The 14996-nt window shown below is 37.2% G+C and overlaps 1 protein-coding gene across 8 annotated transcripts in view; it reads right to left on the reverse strand.

The window, feature by feature from the left end:
* Positions 1-14996, reverse strand: part of ABI1 (abl interactor 1) — a 126379-nt gene that overhangs the window by 67575 nt on the left and 43808 nt on the right. For all 8 annotated transcript variants that reach the window (XM_007081310.3, XM_007081315.3, XM_007081313.3 and 5 more), the window contains exon 2: positions 7439-7606. In XM_007081310.3, the coding sequence (XP_007081372.1) occupies positions 7439-7606 (168 nt within the window). The remainder of the gene's footprint in view (positions 1-7438; positions 7607-14996) is intronic.

Consider the following 14996-nt stretch of genomic DNA (forward strand, 5'->3'; position numbering starts at 1 on the left):
CTTCATCTCAGATCAGGTCATGATCTCCCAGTTTGGGAGAGTTCAAGCCCCTCATCAGGCTCTGCGCTGATGGGTGTGGAGCCTACTTGGGATTCTGTCGTTCCTTCTCTCTGCCCCCTCCCCTGCTTGTGTGTGCCCTCTCTCAAAATAAACAATTTTTTTTTTTAATTTTAAATACAACTTTAATCCATATCATGAAGATGACAAGAACCAATCTCTACTGAAGATTTACACAAATACAAAGTTATACCACAGGTGGAACTGATTTGTTGTGGGGCACCTGGGTGGCTCAGTCAGTTAAGCATCCAACTTCAGCTCAGGTAATGATCTGACAGTTTGTGAGTTTGAGCCCCACACTGGGCTCTGTGCTGACACCTCAGAGCCTGGAGCCTGATTCTGCATCTCCCTCTCTCTCTGCCCTTCTCCCATTCATGCTCTGTTTCTCTCTCTCTCTCTCTCAAAAATAAATAAACATTAAAAAGAAAAAAGAACTGATTTGTTCTATCATGTGTATTAGTTTCCTAATGCTGCTGTAACAAATTACTACAAACTTAGCTTAGAAAAACAGAAATTTATTCTATTACAGTTCTACAGGCCAGAAATCCAAACTGAATTTTATGGAACTAAATCAAGGTTAAAAGGACCACATTCCCTTGGAAGGTCTCAAGGGAAACCTTTTTCCTTGCTTCTTCCAGCTTCTGGCATTCCTGGGCTTGCCACCATAGCATTCTAATCTCTGTTCTCATATAACCATTTTGATTTCTGCTCTTCTGCATCAAATTCTCTTTTGCCTCCCCCCCCCCCCTTTTTTTAATGTTTATTTTATTTTTGAGAGAGAGAGCATGAGTGGGGTAGGGGCAGAGAGGGGGTAGGGGCAGAGAGGGGGGTGGACCCAGGAGCCGAAGCAGGCTCTGCACTGACAGCAGAAAGCCCAATGTGGGGCTTGAACTCATGAACCATGAGATCATGACCTGAGCTGAAGTTGGACACTTAACCAACCAAGCCACCCAAACACCCCTGCCTCACTCTTATAAGGACCACTGTGATTACATTTACAGCATACATGGATAGTCCAGGATAATCTCCCCACCTCAATATCTTTAATTTACATCCTCAAAGTCCTTCTGTCATATAAAATAATACATTTCCAGGAATTAAGACTTGGATACTTTCAGGGACCATAACTCAGCCTAGTACCATATGGTACTCCATCCCATCTTAGAAATACCAGATGCATATATAAATCAATTAGAATACTGAATAGGGCAGTTAATATATTTTTCTCATGGTAAATCAGCCAATCAAATGAGTGCTACTGAATGCTCCCAGCCATTGGGAACTAACTCAACATATGCTTTTTCATTTATTTTTTATTTTTTTTATTTTCATGATTTCTCATTTTAAATGACACTCAACAATCTGCATTATATCTTTCCGCCTATTAGTTCAGATTCTGATGAACAGTTTATAATCCATAATAGCCAACAAAAAGTATAGAAGTGATAGTGCTGAAGATGACAACCAGTGCTAGACTAGTTTGCTTGAACTACATACAGTGTTAAGTGTAGAACATTAAGCTTTTGATTGGTGAGACATCCATTCCAAACACATCCATCTCCAATTACTAGCTAGTAATATTACATACTACTAGCAAAACAACTAGATAAGAAACCAGGCTACTCCTATCCATGAAGTTCTCCTTCCAAAAAGTTTGGGTAACCTAGGTACCTGACTGCTTGAGTGACTCCACTTTTTCCTTCTGCACCCTAATTCCTGTTCTTACATTTTAAATTCACCAGTAAAGACAATCCACAAAATCCTAGTACACCCCACCCCCGGACCCCACCTCAGGCTCATGTTCCCTCCCCCTCTCTCTACCTGCAACCTCAATGTTTGGTCTTCACATGGCCCTGGGGAGTGCCATTTATTCTTCAAGACCTGTAAGTAATAAATCTTGTCCTTCAAGGTTCCCTACTGGTTTTAGGAGGTGGTTCTGAATCATCAAGAACCATGAAAGCTGGGGAGCCTGGGTGGCTCAGTCGGTTAAGCATCTAACTTCGGCCCAGGTCATGATCTCACAGCTCGTGAGTTCAAGCCCCGCATCAGGCTCTTTGCTGACAGCTTGGAGCCTGGAGCTTGCTTCCGATTCTGTGTCTCCCTCTGTCTCTGCCCCTCTGCCACTCACACCACCTCTCTCTTTCTCAAAAATAAATAAACATTAAAAAATACTTAAAAAAAAAAAAAAAGGACCATGAAAGCTGGTCCAGCCAAAACAATGGCCCCAGTGGCAATTGGGGAACCTCTATGAGGCTTGCTATGAATAAATACAAGCCTGGTAAAAGCCTACAGCATTCCTAGCCAAGAACGTCACAACAGGCTACCACCAGAAAGGACTACAGACTGGAAGGTTTAAACAACAGAAATTAATTCTCTCGATTCTGCAGGTTAGGAGCCCAAGATCAATATGTCCACAGGGTTTTCAGAGACTTTCTTTCTGGCTTATAAAAAGGCTGGTAAAAGGCCCTCTTCTGTGTCTTCACATGGTCTTTCTTCTGTGTGTGTCTATGTCCTAATCTTCTCCTCTTGTAAGGATGCCCATCATAGCAGATTAGGGCCCACCCAGTGATCCCATTCTAACTTAATTACCTCTTTAAAGATCCTATCTCCAAATACAGTCACATTCAAAGGTACTAGAAATTAGGACTTCATACATAAGAATTCCAGGGGAACACAATCCACCCCAAAGAAAAGAAGCTGCTTAATCTTAAAACTCATTTCAAACTGGTTAAAGAAACTGAAAATAAACACCAACAAGACATTAGGGATTAGGAGAAATCCTACAATATTATGGATAAATTCACCAAAAACATCACCAAAGTCAATACGGATGAACCAAGATTTGTACAACAAAGAGCCAGGAAAAACTATAGGTGGAGTTATATTACAAATTTGGGAGATATTTTTTAAACAGAAGCAGATGGCCAGTATATGGATACTGAGAATACATAAACTAAACTGTAATGACCCCATAATGCAATGGTTCTCCAACTATGGTCCAAAGACTCCCAGGGTCCCCAACCTCCTGCCTTTTCTAACTATGTATCTGAAGGAAGCCAGACTTTCTTCATATACTTAACCAAAACAATAAATCACAACAGATTAAATGTAAAAAGATAGGAGTATCCGGTTACTATTTATTAAACAAAACATGAGGGTGTCTGGAGGCTCAGTCAGTTAAGCATCTGACTTCAGCTCACGTCATGATCTCACGGTTTGTGATTTCGACTCCCACATCAGTGAGCACGAGCCCTGCTTCTGGTGAATGTGAGCCCCGCTTCTCCCTCCCTCCCTCTCTCTCTCTCTCTCTCTCTCTCTCTCTCTGCCCCTCACAGGATTCTCTCTCTCTCTCTCTCCCTCTTAAGAAAAAAAAAAAGAAAAAAAAAAACACATTAAAAGGATTTGCAGAGAGGCACCTGGGTGGCTCAGTTGGTTAAAAGTCTGACCTTGGCTCAGTCATGATCTCGCGGTTCATGGATTCAAGCCCCACATCGGGCTCTGTGCTGACAGCTCAGGGCCTGGAGCCTGCTTCAGATTCTGTACCTCCCCCTCTCTGCCCCTCCCGGGTTCATGCGGTCTCTTTCTCTCTCCCAAAAATAAATAAACATTTTTTTAATTTTTTAATAAGTAAATAAAAGGATTTGCAGAAATTTAAAAACAATGCCACTCTTCTCACAAATTGTTTTTGTTTTGGATAACAGTTGCTTTTCATTAAAACGTTATTTGTATTAATGTGTAATGGATTTACTTTATTGTTAAATAAGTTGGTAAATACTTGAATATTTATCAATTTTAATTTTTGATAGGATAAATACAGAAGATGTACCCATATAAACCAAAGCCTTTTGGATTCTCAATAATTGAAGATGTTAAGGGAGCCTGAGAATAGACAGTGTGAGAACTCAGAGCACTGATCCAGCTAGCACCTCTACTGCAGGAACTCACTCCCATCTCCCCAGTGCCTATACACACTGCATTTGCCTAGTCAAACCTAGGTTTATCAATGACCAAAAAAAAAAGAACTTTTCATAATGTAAGTTCATCAAAAGCACATTACAAACCTAAGCATTTACCTTATTATGTTAACAACATAGCTGCAAAATACATTTAAAAATGGTAAAAATTCAAAGAAAAATAGAATACTCAAAAAATTAGAGTCAGAGGTTACAACTACCTTCCTCAACAATAAAACAAGTGGACAAAAAGTCAGTCATGGATAGAGAATTGAACAATATTATCAACCAATCTAACTTGAGGAGATTTACAGAACATTCCATCCAACTACAACAAAATATATATTCTTCTCAAGTGCACATAAAACATTTACCAAGAGAGACTATATTCTGGATTATGAAACAATTCTTAATATATGTGAAAAGATTCATATCATATTATATTTTCTTACTACTGTAGAATTAAATTAGAAGTCAAGAGCAGAAAGATCCTTTGAAAATCTTGAAATATTTCCAAATAGCCACAGGCCAGAAAGAAACAAAAAACAAGAATTGTAAATTATTTTGAACTGAATGAAAATGATGACGGCACAACGCATCTACATTTATGAGATACAGATAACACTCTATTTCAAGGGAAACTTATACACCTATATTAGAAAAGACAAAAGGCTCTCAATAACCTCAGCTTTTACTTCTAAAAAGTATAAAATAAGAGTAAATTAATTCCAAGGAATAGAAAAGGAGAAGAAAAAATCAAGTACAAAATAAAAACACAACAGAAACCAGAACAGTACAGAATATTAATGAAACCAAACGCTGAGGACTTTAGAAGATCAATAAAATTGATAAACTAGCCATACTAATCAGTTTAAAAAGAGAAAAGAAACCAATTAAGAACATCAAGAATGAGACATGTGACGTCACCACAGGGTCTACAAATATTAAAAGGATAAGGGAATGTTGTTAACACCTTTATGCAAATGAATGACAACTTAGGTGAAATGGCCAAATTCCTGGAAAAAGACAAAGCTTACTCAAGAAGAAGAAACAGATAAAGAGAACAGCCCTGTATCTACTAAAGATATTAAATAGGGGCGCCTGCGTGGCTCAGTCAGTTAAGCATCCGACTTCAGCTCAAGTCATGATCTTGCAGTTTGTGAGTTGGAGCCCCATGTCAGGCTCTGTGCTGACAGCTCAGAGCCTGGAGCCTGCTTCCGATTCTGTGTCTCCCTCTCCTTCTGCCCCTCCCCGACTTGTGCTCTCTGTCTCTCAAAAATAAACATTAAACTTTTTTTATTTTAATTTTTTTAAAGGTATTAAATATATAGTTACAAGCTCCCTGCCAAGAAAAACTCCAGGTCCAATGGCTTCACTGGTAAATTCTACCAAACATTTAAAAGAGAGCAAGAATCAATCCTATATACACTTTTCCATAAAAGTGAAGAGGAGGGAACACTGTCCAATATATTTGTAAGACTACCATACTGACACCAAAACTAGACAAAGACATTACAAGAAAACTACGGACCAATAACTCTCAAGAGTATGGAAGCAGAAGTTCTTAACAAAATTTTAGTAAATGAAGTCTAACAATCTATGTAATGGAGAATATAGCATGGTCAAGTGAAGTTTATCTCGAGAAAGCCAGGCCAGTTTAACATTCAAAAAAAAAAAAAAAAAAAAAAAAAAGATCATTTCAACCAACACAGAAAAAGCATTTGACAAAATCCATCATCCACTCCTAATAAGAACTCTCAGCAAAGTGCCTTGAGAAGGCAACTTCTTCAATCTCATAAAGCACATTTCTGGAATAGCTACAGACTATAATCATAAAAGTAAAAAAATGAATGATTTCCACTAAGATAAAAACAAGACAACAGTGTCCACTTTCACTACTCCTATCCAACATTTTCTTGAAGCTTCAAACTAGAGCAGTAAGGTAAAAAAAAAAAAAAAAAAAAAAAATGGGGGGGGAGGGTTGGGGAGGGGAGGGGAGGGGAGGGGAGGGGAGGGGAGGGGAGGAGAGGAGAGGAGAGGAGAGGAGAGGAGAGGAGAGGAGAGGAGAGGAGAGGAGAGGATGGGAGAAATTAAAGGGAAGACGTAAAACTAAAACTGTATTTACAGATAACATAATCCTCTGTAAAGAAACTATAACGGATCTATACAATCGCTACTGTAACTATTAAGTGACTTTAACAAGGATACAAAGTAAATATACAAATGTCAAATGTACTTCTGTACATACGAGCGAAAAAATGATCAAGCTAAGAGTATAAAAATAATACCACCTACAATAGCATAAAAATATGATACACTTTGGAATAAATGTGACCAAAGATGAACAAGGCTTAAAATACTAAAGTCTACAGAAACCACACAAAGAGATGTTTAACATCATTAATAATCACTAGGGAAATGGAAACTAAAACCTCAGTATTAGAATGGCTAAAACACCTATGAGAATAACTAAAACTAAAAAGACTGACCATAGCAAGTGCTGGTGAGGATATGAGGCAACTACTGAAACTCACCTACAGTGTTGGTAGAAAGATGAAATGGTATAATAATTTTGGAAACAATTCAGGTATAAATTTGGTTATAAAGTTAAACATCTACTACCATGTTACCTAGCCATTCCACTCAAGACATATTTAATTTACTCAAAAGAAATAAAAATATATGGCCATATAAAGACTTGTACACAAATGTTCACAAAAGTTTTACTTGTAATAGGCAAACCCAAAAACAATCCAGATATTAATCAACACGTGAATGGATAAAACAAAATGTGAAACAATGAAGCAGTACCCAGCAAAAAAAAAGAAGTGAACTATTTTTACATACAACATGGATGAATCTCAAAATAATTATGCTGAACGACTCCAGACAAAAAAACAGTATGTATCATATAATTCCATTTATATAAAATTCTAGAAAATGTAAACTAATCCACAGTGACAGAAAGCCTGAGGACAGGGGACAGAAAGGTGGGATAACAAAGAAGTATGAAAAAAAGGGGGTGGGAGGTGTTCATTACCTTGAATGTGTTGATGGTCTCTTGGGTAATATGTATACGAAAATTTATAAAATTGTATGCTTTAATTATGTACAATTTATTTTACTTCAAAAAAAAGGCTTTTACAGTAGGTTAACTGGCAATGGTCACACAACAATGTGAATACACTTAATGCCACTGAACTCTACACTAAAAAATGGTCAAAATGGTAAATTTTATATTATGTATATGTTATCACAAAAAAAAAGTGGGTTTACTGAATTCAAAGCTGAAGCCAGAAGTGATAATAACTACAGTTAGTAAGATAAGTAAGGAATTCGTATTTCCAGGCTATCTACTTCTTTGACTATGCTGCTTCTATTCTGCCAGCTGATTAAATGTGAATTTAAAGCCTTTTATAAGTTCTTACCTGTGAGATATGATTGATGGAAGACTCCATTCTCCGAAGCTGAGAGGCTTGGATATCCAGCAACTGGAGTACATTGTTGGCCAATGCATTTATTTGATAAGCAACACTAGCTAGGGATTGGGTTGTGTAGGCTTTGGTCTCTTCTAAAGCTTTTCTCTTATCTGCAGCCTGAAAATAAGAACAAAAACAATCGATACTTATTTAAGGTTTATATTCATTAAACATATATGCTATAGAAAAAGAGAGTTATAATTATATTTTTTAATAGAAAGGCTCAATTGAATCAAAAAACTTATCAGAGCAGTCTGATGATAGTTGCAGAACACTGGCAAGGCCATGGCAGAAATCCCTGTCAGGTGGGACCCACTGTCTCCTGAGCAGCCAATCCACTGAGGCACCTGGGTGGCACAGTCGGTTAAGCATCCAACTTCGGCTCAAGGCAGGGTCCAAATTTGAGCCGCACTTTGGGCTCGCTGCTGTCAGCATGGAGCCCGCTTGGGATCCTCTGTCTCCCTCTCTCTGCCCTCAACCCCACTCACGTGCACACACTCTCAAAAATAAACATTAAAAAAAAATTTTTTTTAAGGAGTCACCAAGTGACTGTCATCAGAGGTACACATTACAGCCCCTCAACCACCAATTTATCACATTACATCTTCAGAACCTTCTGCCAGCCCCAAGCTCCCAACTCACTGTTGACAGTTTGGCTAAACTAGAATAATGCTTGTTGCCTCAGCATCCATTTTGTGTGGCTAAAGTGGCCTACAGGGGCCTTGAATTGACACTAGCTCCTCCACAAGTGGATGCCCCAGACAACAGCCCTCAGGGTCAAAAGTGAATTTAAGTTCCTGATATAATTCCCCAAACCCACCTTGGGATAAACAATCTCTCCTGTCTCCTACTTCTTCCCCTTTTGTGCCTTTCGATAAGACCGCCTCGGAACTTATCAAAATCCTGCTGTTTTGGGTTTTAATTAACCAATCCAGACTTAGCCTGGAAACCCCAATGCATTCTGCCGAGGACCCTAATAACGGGATGTGCCTCAAGTCCTGCTGCTCACTCGCTGTATATACCCTGCACTGAACTTCTCCCTGTGTCTCCTGGAGGCATCATACTGTGTACACCCAGGACTTGTGAATAATAAACTACTCTATTTCACTTTCCCTTGCAGTCCTTTGTTGAACCTTAGCTCACCAACCAGGGTCTCTACTTAACAAATGTTAACATTTTGGGATGGGTGATGTATGGAAACCAATTTGACAACAAATTTCATATATTGAAAAAAAAAAAAAAAAACAAATGTTAACAAAAAATCCAAACACCTACCAACAATGATACAAACTAAATCCATTAACCAACATCAGAATTCCAACCTCCCTGTTATCCATTATGACCATGTCTCTTCTCTCCACAAAAACCACTGTGAATCTTATAACACAATCCTTTACCCACCTGTTCTTCCCAAACTCCTGTACATAACTCAGAGTCTGGTGGTGAGAAAAGTTCAGAGACAAAGTTCACAGAGCTAAGTTCAAAGACAAGTGATGATAAACTCTTTGTAGCAAGGTGGGGGCAGCAACTTAGATCACAAACAAAACATAAATATCATTAATATATACTCTAAATATTATAAAAAGGCCAAGAATCAATTTAAAAAACAAATCTAACAGTTCACCAAAAAGGCAATATAACCACTTTTAACCATTTGAAAAGACATTCAACTGCATTCACTATAAAAAAGTAATGCAAATGCAAACCAATGTGATATACTATTTCTCACCTACTCATCTGTCGAACATGCAAAGGTCTGACAAGGTACTCTGCAAAGTTGTGCAGAAAGATTCTGATACAGAGCAAAATTACGTATCAATTTTCTTTTTTCTACCCCAGTAAACTCATTTTAGGAATCCATCTCAAAGAATCACTGGCAAAAATATATTATACAGTTATTCATATTGGCACTATCTGTAATAGTAAAAGACTAACTCACAAACTGTGAGATCATGACCTAAGCTCAAATCAAGAGTCACACGCTTAACTGACTGAGCCACCCAAGTGCCCCAATCATTCTTAAAATGAGATTTATCCTTAAGACAAAAATAACTGAAAGAGAAAAGAAACCCTGAAACTGTTTTCAATCATTTTATTGCTGATGATAGTGTGGGAATTATTAACCTGAGACTGTTATTTGTGTAGTGTGAGATGAAGCAAGTCATTACATGTTTATGTCATTGAGAAGTGAGATTTTGGCATGGTTCACAAGACTCTTGATGTAAGAAGAACAAGGTTTAAGAAAAAAAATTAAAAAAAAAAAAAAAAACAAGGTTCTGGATTTAAATTGAAACCATCAGTCCAAACTGAATTTGTATTTTATCATATCACATATCAATATCCTACCTCTGTCCAAAGAAATGGCCTAATTGTAAAACATGGTGACTATAGTTGGTAACACCGTATTATATGACTGAAATTTGCTAAGAAAGTAGAACTTAAATGTTCTCACACACACACACACACATACACACACACACACAAAGACAAATATGTTAGGTGACAGATATGTTCATTAGATATGAAGAATCCTCCTCAATGCATATGTACATCAAACTATCATGATATACACTTTAAATATATTACAATTTTATATGTCAATTATACCTAAATAAAAGTGGGGGGGGGATAAGAAAAGGCCTAAAAATAACTGTCTAACAGCCATGGAACACTACTTATTACTCAGATTATGATCTCTAATACCAGTTCCCACTGCAAGGAATCTAGACTCTTAGCCAACAACAAGTCTAGGACATGAAATGTACAAGATGCACTATGTGTATTGCAAGGCATGTGAAAGCCACCAAGGCTCTAGGGTCATGACAAAAGGACTCAAAAATCAGGTGGAATAGGGGTGCCTCGGTGGCTCAGTCAGTTAAGCATCCGACTTCAGCTCAGGTCATGATCTCACAGTCCGTAAGTTCAAGCCCTGCATCAGGCTCTGTGCTGACAGCTCAGAGCCTGGAGCCTGCTTCAGATTCTGTGTCTCCCTCTCTCTGTGCCCCTCCCCTGCTCATGCTCTGTCTCTCTCTGTCTCAAAAATAAATAAAAACATTGAGAAAAAAAAAAAAAAAGAATCAGGTGGAATAAGCTGCCATAGGCCACAGATGATACAATGTAAACATCAATGAAGATAATAACTTCGATGGAATGAAACACATGAAATGCTTAAATATGAGTTTTTAACAATATTAAAATTTTTATTTTTAAATTTTTTTAAGTAATCTCTATGTCTAACATGGAGCTCGAAATCACAACCCCAGATCAAGAGTCTCATGTTCCTCAAGGACAAATTGAGCCTGCCAGGTGCCCCTAAAAATTTTTTTTAAAAAGGTCATTGCCCAGTTTGGGAGGATGTTAGGGACCATCCTAGGAGGGGAGGAACGCGTCAGCTTTATAAATTTTTAAGTATACACTTCAGTGTGTTTTGACAAATGTGTACACAGTTTTTGCCTGTTCTAGAGTGTTTGCCTGTTCTAGAGTTTCATATAAATGGAATCAAAAGTATATATAGTCTTTTGTGTGTGGCTTCTTGAAATGCATCCTTGGTACTGCTAAGCAGTATTCCATTGTACAGATTTACCATGATGTGTTTACTCATCAGCTGATGTGTTTATACATCAGCTGATGATGGTTTGTTTCTAGTTTGGGGGTACTATGACTAAAACCGCTATTAATATTTGAGTCCAAGTCTTTGTTGTGGACATGTTTTCATTCCTCCTGGGTAATACCTAGGCAATACCTAAGAGTAGAACTGCTAAGTCCACAGTAAATGAAGTTTCTGTTTAACATTATGAGAAACTGCTAAGCTATTTTCCAAAGTAGCAGTACTATTTCGTATTCCCACCAGCAATATATGTGAGTTCTAGTTTCTCCACATCCTTGACAACACTTGGTATGGTCAGTCTTTTTTAATTTTACTAGGGGTTTTAATTTCAACTTCCCTATTAAGTGATGATGATGAGCATCTTATCAAATACTTGTATACTATCCATTTCTTTGATAAAGTGTTCAAATCTTTGCCACTTTTAACTGGTTTTTTATTATTACTGAGTTGCATATGTATATAGATATATGCGTGTGTGTGGCAATATATATATACTGAATACAAGTCTTTTATCAGATATATTTTACAAATATTTCTTCTAGACACGTAGCCTGCCTTTTCATTATTTTAATAGTCTTTCAAAGAAAAAAAAATGTTTTTCTTTTGATGAAGCCTAATTTACCAATTTTTTCTCTTATATTTCATGATTTTTATGTCCTATTTTTAAAAATCTCTGCCAACCCCAAGGTCACTGAGATTTTCCCCATATTTTCCTCCAGAAATGGAGGAAAGAAGTTTTATAATTTTTGCCCTTACATTTGATAGAGCTATGGTCTATTTCATATTAACTTTCTGCATGAGGTGTAAATTAGGGTAATAATCAAAATCATTTTCTTATATATAGATATCCCAATTGCTCCAGCATCATTTGTTGAAAAGATCACCCTTTTCTTCAATGAATTGTCTTGGCACTTACTCAAAAATCAACTGACTACTACATATATGTGGGTCTACTTCTGGGCTCTCTTTTGGGTTCCACTGTAATACCTGTTGATCCTCATCTAGTACTATACTGTATTGATTACTAGAATTTTAATAACTCTAGAAGACAGGTACTAAAGTCCCCCACATCTGTTTTCCTTTTTCAAGACTGTTGTGGATACTTCTTTTTTTTAGGAAATTTTTTTAACATTTATTTATTATTGAGAGACAGAGAGAGACAGAGCATGAGCAAGAGAGGGGCAGAGAGAGAAGGAGACACAGAATCCAAAGCAGGCTCCAGGCTCCAAGCTATCAGCACAGAGCCCGACGCGGGCCTCGAACTCACAAACGGGGAGATCATGACCTGAGCCGAAGTCGGATGCTTAACCAACTGAGCCACCCAGGCACCCCATGTTTTGGATATTTCTAAGTCTTTTGCACTTTCATGTCAATTTTAGAATCACTTTATCAATTTCCACAAAAGAGTCCACTAAAAATTTGACAGGGATTATACTGAATCTAGAAATCAACTTGGAGAAAACTGCCATCTTAACAACACTGCATCTTCCAGCTGTAAACACAATAACCCTCCCCTACTATATAGGTCTTCTAAAAAAAAAAAAACATCACAGGGAGAATTTAAAGTGTTTGTATACTAACTGCAAACATTTTGTTAAATTTATCCTTATGTACTTCATACTTTTTTTTTTAATGTTTATTTATTTTGAGAGAGAAAGCTGGGGAGGGGCACAGAGAGAGGGAGAGAGAATCCCAAACAAGCTCCACACACACTGTGGAGCCCAACATGGGGCTCAAACCCACAAACTGTGAGATTATGACCTGAGTCAAAATCAAGAGTCAGACACCGAACCAACTGAGCCACCGAGGCACCCCATGTATTTCATACTTTTTGATGCTATCATGAATGATACTGTTTTTATCATTTCAATTGCCAATTATTCATTGCAAGCTTATGGAAATACAATTGATTTTTTAATATTGACCTTGTATTGTAATCCTGCAACATTGCTAAATTCATTTATTTGCTGCGGTTGCTTTTCTGTAGATTTCTTAGGCTATTGTACATAGACAATCACAAAAGGTGATTTTACTTCTTACTTCCCAATCTGTATATCTTCTTTTTTTTTTTGCTCTATTGCACTGGCTTTTGGGGCAACTGACCTTTATAAAGATATATGCCCTTTATGAATCTAAGGAAGTACTTTCAATTCTTAGTTTAGTATGTTTAAAACTAGGCAGATTTCATCTTGAATGATACTTTTCAGTTATCCACTGAATTCTAGAGTTTCATGTGCCTTTTGTTTTGTTTTTAGTATACAAGCTGCACACTTTTCTTTCACAAGCATCAAAGAGACTACTAGCTTTGCACTATCCTCCCTTCCTCCAGAGCACATAATTATACTTCATTTCCCAGCTTCCCTAATTGCATAGTCATAAAACTAAATATTGCAATGCAGTGGTAACAGAAATGGGTGTTTCTTCCAGGCCTACACAGAGAAACCTCTCATGCACGTTCCAATGCAACTGTTAAAAGTAAAATGTAGTCCCTATCAAAACAACAGAGTTGTGTTTAATGGAAACTATTTTATACTGCTTCCATCTTTAAATTTAAAATAATTAGGGGCGCCTGGGTGGCTCAGTCGGTTAAGCGTCCGACTCCGGCTCCGGTCATGATCTCGCGGTCTATGAGTTCAAGCCCCGCATCGGGCTCTGTGCTGACAGCTCAGAGCCTGGAGCCTGTTTCAGATTCTGTGTCTCCCTCTCTCTCTGCCCCTCCCCTGTTCACACTCTGTCTCTCTCTGTCTCAAAAATAAATAAACGTTAAAAATAAATAAATAAATAAATTTAAAATAATTAAAATTAAGGGAAATTTAAAAATTCATTTTTTCCAACTAGCCACACTTTAAAGTGCTCAATACCTACATGTGGGTTGCCACGACTTCATTGAAGACACAGGTCAAGTTAGTTAATTTCCTCTATAGACCACTGAATTTAAAAGCAATATCTGCACCAGATTTGTTGTTGTTGCTTATTTCAGGCTTGTAAGTTTAGTATCCAATAAGCTGGTCTCTGCTGTTCTTTTATTATACTTTACCTGCATCACTACCAACAGCTTTAGTACATTCCAAGTATCAAAACAAAATGGATTATAAACTAGAAGACAAACAGCCAGAATTTCTCCAAAGAACTAAAACAGACATTGTTAATTATATATAGCTGTCTTCTCTGCAAAATCTAAAAACTCTTAACTAATCACTCTAGAAGTTGACATGTGATATGAAACCCATTTTGCCATCCCTGTCTTATGCCACTGATGAAGTCTGCTTAAAATGGAAATAAACATGTTCAGCTTTAAAAGAAAAAGTTAATTACTTAAAAGAGCTAAACTCAAAATAAACAATGTAGCTAAGAACTAAACAGGAAATTCCTTAGATAACTGAATTTTATGACCAGCCCATACATAAAACTAGCTCTCTTCTTCCTTCCTTGTCTACCTGTGGAAACCAAGCTTTAGTGAGTCAGGATCTGCTAGTTGGAGCAAAGAACATTTTCAAGTGATATCTATACCTGTAAGTCCCGCAAGGTGACCACATAGGCAAAGTAATTTCTTTTTTTCACTCCCTAAAGTGGAAATTACCATCTATAAGCAAACTCTCTCATATCCATAAGTTTACCTTTAACCATATTTCCTCTCCCTCATTTTCTCAACCTTCATCTAGTACCACAACAAAAATCTTTCTCCCTCTCTTTATCTCAAGTAAATACTTGAATCCTAAAAGGCACAGAACGTTGTCATGACTATGCTTAAAACAAGTGCACTCTAAATGAAAAATGCTGTATAGTTTTTGAATTTTTGCCTGTTTTTATCAGAAAAATACTAAAAAAGAGAGAAAAATATGAATGAAAAATTGTATCATGGTCCCATCATTCAAATAGACCATGTTAACATTTTAGTGT

Source organism: Panthera tigris, chromosome B4 (genome assembly GCF_018350195.1).
Source record: "Panthera tigris isolate Pti1 chromosome B4, P.tigris_Pti1_mat1.1, whole genome shotgun sequence".
Taxonomy (NCBI): domain Eukaryota; kingdom Metazoa; phylum Chordata; class Mammalia; order Carnivora; family Felidae; genus Panthera; species Panthera tigris.